At 40.8% G+C, this 6,308-nt stretch overlaps 1 protein-coding gene across 1 annotated transcript in view; it reads left to right on the forward strand.

The window, feature by feature from the left end:
• Window positions 1–6,308, forward strand: part of col25a1 (collagen type XXV alpha 1 chain) — a 345,048-nt gene that overhangs the window by 210,567 nt on the left and 128,173 nt on the right. The window contains exon 9 of the mRNA XM_016575979.1: window positions 3,466–3,510. Within this exon, the coding sequence (XP_016431465.1) occupies window positions 3,466–3,510 (45 nt within the window). The remainder of the gene's footprint in view (window positions 1–3,465; window positions 3,511–6,308) is intronic.

Raw genomic sequence — 6,308 nt, forward strand, 5'->3', positions numbered from 1 at the left:
AGGCTACAGACTAGTGAGTTTTTTTTTTAGGGTTGGAGCTAAACTCTGCAGGACATCGGCACTCCAGGACCGACGTTGCCTACCCCTGAACGATATGAAATGATGTAAAGGCCCCATATCTTGAATTTTGTGATGCATTGACTGAACCATGCCGTGAAAGAACGCACTCTAAATGCGCACGCGCACTAATCTAGCCTAATAGACTTCACTTCATGCAGACTCTGTAGGTGTGTTTTGTTTGGATTTTGCAATATACTCGATAATGTCAAACCGCACATCGTAAAACAACAATTACGAAATGTGTAGATTCGGTGGCGAACGCTGTTACCTGCAAACTCCGTCCCACAGGCTTTACAGTGAACGCAGTGCATAGAACCATTTTCATAGCGGAGCCACCAGAAGTCTTTCAACCACTCTCTCCGAAAACTGTACGCCTTCTATTCGGCTGGTGGATCAACATTCACCACATGATCGCTATCACCAGCACCATTATTTGTAACTTTAAGTGGTTCACAAAAGAAATCTGTCAGTGGTTCTTTTTTTATTTTCTCTCTCCTTCAGCCCTTTACATTCCCCGCGGTAGTTAGCTCCCAGTCACCTGACAGCGGAAAGCAGTGACTGGGTGATTGACAGCTAATATTAACCAATCTAAAATCTGCATTAAAGTTAAGAATGTAAAGATGAAGTTTAATTGGTTATGTAGCCTAATGTTTCATAGAACGGCAGACCGGTCACCGTATCAACACTCAGAAGGCACATACTCTGAACGTTTTTAGAGAAATGAAAACAGGTCGCACGACAACAATTATATGCACTCGCACAAATGCTCCCAAATATATTTTGAGGTCGCACAGATTAAATTTCGGGAGCATATGTGACCAAAATGGTCACAATTTCGAGCCTTGACTAGAGGTGTGACATGCATTCAGTTTCTGTCTGGTGTTGAGGTTATTCTAAACTATTCTACTATATCCCAAATAAGTCTACACACACACACAACCAAGTCAATGTAAAGTCAAACACAAGAGTCATGCGAAGCGCCAATTTTTTCAAACCAGCTGTCTCGACCTTCCGATACTGCATGACGTTCGAAGCTTCAAACGCCATCAATCACGTGGTACTGTCATTTCGATACAAGCATCGGCACAGTGCGTGATACAATAGTGCTTTGAAAACTGCGTCGGAGCATCGGAGTCTCGGTATCAATCGTCCCATCACTACATGTCACGAGGGTTTGAAATGAGCTCGCGGGCTCCTGTTTCCTCCCGTCTAGATCTGTTTTCTTCTCGTGGAAGTGATTTACCATGCACGCCAGCATCAGTGGTGTGCTCGGTTATTAATGGCATTGATTTGCCATCATAGATTTGGATCTGGGAAAGAGTGATCTTCAGATTGCAGCAGAGAAATTCCCTCAGTTCACAACTGTCAATGATACCTTGGTCTGGTGTAATGGGCCGGTGGTCCTGTGGTTACCAGAAAAAATGTTGGTCCTTGTCTCCACCACTTATCTTTTGCTAATTCTACCAAGTTTTTCCATGGGTGATGTCGTCTGATGGATTATTGGTAGAATCAATATAACGCCAGGTTTGATCATTAGTTCCTGAAGCTTGGCAACTCTGGTGCCCACAAAAACCTTAAAGTGACAGGAGTCAGACTGTAGCCATGTCAGGACTGTGGTGAAGCAAGTCCAGAGGAAACAGGAACATATGTCTAATGTAAGCTCTCTATTGACAAGAGAAGCTAACTGAGCACCAGTGAGGGCAGCACACAGTTCTAACCTTGGCATGGATAGCTGTCGCTTAGGGGCCACTCTTGATCTAGCAGTGAGAAATGACACTTCAACACCTCCCTCAGGGTTTTCTGTTCATAGATAAGCAACAGAATCATAAGCCTGTTCTGAGGGATCGCAAAACAAGTGGATTTGCCGAGCACAGTTAGGAACATCCATCTGTGGACTAAGATACTGTAGCAGCGGCATAAGTTGATCTGGGTGCATGTAGGTATACATATAAATTCAATTGCAGCTATTAGTGAAGGTGCACTAAAATGTTGCAATGACAAAGTTACAGTGAATATTGCAATATTGCAAATTCAAAGTTCAAAATACAAATTAAGTCCAACTTTAATATTTTTTCCGGTGTTTTTGAGACACTTAACATGCTTAGAATTTCATGAATCTCGACACACACATCAGAGTTATTGACCAGTAGGCATTGGCAAATATATTGGCACTCCATAGCGCCACCTTTGACAAAATTGGAGGGTTAGTTTTTTCGGCCAGTCACCAAACTCTATATATGTATTTTTCTAATCAAAATCAAAATTAATTTATGATTCTCTGGGTCCAAACAGCAAATTATAAACTGTCAGACATTTCAACTGACAGATGAAGGCTGCAATTCTAAGGTTGTCCACTTGACCGTAGGTTAAGAAATCTTTTAAGCCTAATCCATTTTGTACTCCGTTTTCATCACTTTGAATGACAAATAAATATATAGAGTCAGTTAATATGTACTGTACTGGCAAGGTTGAGTTGAAGGTGATAGTCCTTCATCCAGCAAAAAATGTCTGTTAGACAAGCTGAGATGCGAGCAGCTAAGGCAGCTGAGGGAAAAACACCAGTGTGAAGGGATGTGTTAATGATGTGAGTGAGTGCAGGTACAACTGCAGGAGAAATGGCTTGAAGGAGATGAGATGGAATAGGATCAAGCGGACAAGTAGTAGGATGATTAGAAAGGATGAGTTTGGAGACTTCTGCCTCAGAGAGTGAAGAGAAGGATGTGAACGAGTGTATGTTTGCTGGTAAGATGGATGGTCTTGACAGATTGTGGTGTGGAAAATTGTGCACTGAAGGTTTTAATTTTATGAATGAAGAATGTGGCAAAGTCATCAGCTGTTAGAGTTGATGAAGGAGGGGGAGGAGGAGGACATACCCATACCCTTTCAGCAGAACCAACCGCGGAGAACATCTGACAGCCAAGGGGCAGAAGGGGTGGTACGGCCTGGCCTGGAAGACAAGGGGCAGACAGTGTCTAAACAAGATGTAAGAGTTGAGCAGAAAGTATCAGTAGCTCTGTTAGCATCAAGAGATGATAACGGTTTAGGGGGAGGAAGCGAAGATGAAACCATAGCAGATAGCTGGGAGGGGGAGAGTGAGTGTAGGGGTACGTCGAAAGATGACACGTGGAGGGGTATGTGTTGTGTCAGGAACCATGTTGAGGTTAAGAGTGAGGAGGAAGTGATCCGAGGTGTGCAGTGGAGTAACCAGTACATGATCAGTGGAGCAGTGTCGTGTGTAAATAAGGTCCAGTTGGTTGCCTGATTTGTGAGTAGCCGTAGTTAACACTCTCTTGAGATCAAAAGAGGCAAGCAGAGTGGTTTATCTAGGTGGATGTCTTTATCTAAATGCCTGTATCTAATTTATTTTATATATATCTAATGACAATATGTAATTTTCACTTGTAGGGTTCCATTGGGCCACCTGGTATTCCAGGTATCGATGGAATGAAGGTAAGATAACACATATCTTCACTTCCTTTAAAATCTTATGGTTTTGAATACACAGTAAGTTTCCTATTTTTGCCTTTAGCCACTTTTAAATTACAGGACACTGATTCTTGAGACATGGGACAAAACATGTCCAGCAATGGTAACTGCTATTAGGTTTAAAAATGAAAATATTTTCAATTGTAAATGTCATTTGGGATCAATAATAAAATGTTTTTAACACAATTATCCCCTTCCATTTAAAGGGGTCATATGATGCAATTTCAAGTTTTCCTTTCTCTTTGGAGTGTTACAAGCTGTTCGTTGCAAAGACTAAAGTCTCAAACCTAAAGAGATATTCTTTATAAAAGTTAAGACTCGTCCACGCCCTCCTAAAACGCCTCATTTAAACACGCCCCCACATGTCTACATCACGGTGGGTAGATTTGCATAACACCGCCCAAATGTTCACGCAAAGAAAGAAGGCGTAGCTTGGATTCTCGCTGTAGTATTGTTGCTGCCGCCGCCGCCATGTCATGAAGATGCTGTGTGTTTCGTTGTGAAAGTGAAACTACTTTGTTTGGTCTTCCAAAAGAGGACACAACTAGAAATCAGTGGTTAAATTGTATTTACAACACTGTTCCAGAACAGTTCAACACAAATATTCAGATGTGTGCAGCGCATTTTACGGAGGACAGTTTCCTGAACCTGGGAGAGTAGCCTACAAAAGGTTGTTTCTATAAAGTGGGGCAATTCCAACTTTGCAAGGACAGTCTGGCGCTTCTGACTCACAGCCTGTAAGTACGTTTACATATTTAAAGAATTTGCCACTGATGATTCAAACAAGAGTTTTGAGCAGTGTAGAGTAGCGCTTGTTGTTTGTCATTTCTCTGATCACAAATGCAGACGGACAGTTTCCTGAACCTGGGAGAGTAGCCTACAAAAGGTTGTTTCTATAAAGTGGGGCAATTCCAACTTTGCAAGGACAGTCTGGCGCTTCTGACTCACAGCCTGTAAGTGCGTTTTCATATTTAAAGAATTTGCCACTGACGATTCAAACGCACTGGATAGCTGGCCAATCAGCATACACCTCGCTTTTTAGAATAATGAGTTTTGTAAAAAAACGACACGTTTCAGAAAGGCGGGGGCATAGAGGAGCAACAATAATGTACATTATGTGGAAAATTATGTTATTTTAACCTTAAACTGCATAAACACATTGCATTACACCAAATACAAGTCAAGTCAAGTTTATTTGTACAGCGCTTTTCACGATACAGATCATTGCAAAGCAACTTTACAGCAAATTAAGTTTCTACAATATTTAGTGGTAGCTTATCTGTGGTGACTGTCAATTAATGTACATATGGCAGAAATGTACGGAAAAATCAATTTAAGACGTAATAAAAAAGACGATGAACACTATTAACAGCAATTATTACATGATGCAATCAAACTTATAGCAAAATGTGGTAGTTCTGCATGTTGTTTCAGGGTTGGCATCATCTGAGGCTTCTCCACGACCTAATACACAAAATAATGTTCTTTTTAGCAATGTCATATGACCCCTTTAATTGTATTATTATATCAAATCTATGACACTTATTGCCTTCTCACTACATCTAAAACAGTGTGTCCACAGAGAAGGTTTCCATCATTCATATGCTATAAAATGGAGAAAATTGTTTTTAAATGATGAAAAAGAACTTGTTTTATCAAAAGCAACGCTTAATAAATGATCTCATATCAAAACAAGGTTGTTTTGTGGGGGCTGCATTTCAGTGACACATGCATGTTTCACAAGGTTTTTAAAGTTGTGTCCCCACTTTTTGTCAACACTGTCAGACATTCATTAAAATGTAAAAAAAAAAATATATATATCAGGGTAAATCAGGGGCAGCTGTCACTTTAAACGACCCCCTTGCCACATTGCACCTCTGCAGAGTACATCAGTGTCAGACAGGCTCTGGTCAGTTTTATGGTCTTAGAATATTTTAAATCCTAATGTTAATATTTCCTGTGTCACAACCATTATATGTCAACACCTTCTTCCAATTTCTGAGGAAATTCTTTGAAATATTTAGATAATGTTATTCTCCTGAAGCAGGTTCTATTAGCATCTAGCATCTACAAAAAAAATAAAAATACATGTACTCCATTTTTTTTGTGAAAGAAATGCCAAACTTGTCAACACCGTCAGTTCACGTGTTCACCCTTACATCTAATCTGATAGCAAATAGGAAGCATATTTTGGCGTGCTGTCCTGGGGGAGGGCTCCTAGCCCGGAATATAGCCCGAACCCAGAGAACTCCCCAAAAGAAGCTTAAAGGCATGGGACAGCAGCCAAAGAGCAAAATTTTTTAGTTGCCCCCCAAAATATGCGTGCTGTGAAAAGATATGGGTTAAAATTTGCGAAAAAAAGGGGGGCAGGGCGACCGGGAGAGCCTGTACAGTGCTCAACTCAGTGTTAATTTTGTCAACGAAGATGACGACGAAAATTCGTAAACGAACATTTTTTTTCTGTGAATAAGACGAGACGTTGATGAGCTAAAACTAATATCTGATGATAAAAATTATGACGAAATTCATACCGCGTCTTAGCAAGACGAGACGGGACTATAATGTTATTTGAGGTCTACCGGACATTCAAAATACATCCTATAGGCTATTGTCTTGTCCTTCAAAATGTGTGTCCGCCATTGGATTGCAATCGGATAAGGGGCGTTTGCATATCTAGAATCAGTATCGCAGACGCAGTGGATGAATAGGCTACCAAAATGCGAACTAGCGATCTGAAACAATGGCCTCAGCACCCGAAGGGG

The sequence above is a fragment of the Sinocyclocheilus rhinocerous genome, unplaced genomic scaffold (assembly GCF_001515625.1).
Source record: "Sinocyclocheilus rhinocerous isolate Xijiao unplaced genomic scaffold, SAMN03320098_v1.1 scaffold1015, whole genome shotgun sequence".
Lineage (NCBI taxonomy): Eukaryota > Metazoa > Chordata > Actinopteri > Cypriniformes > Cyprinidae > Sinocyclocheilus > Sinocyclocheilus rhinocerous.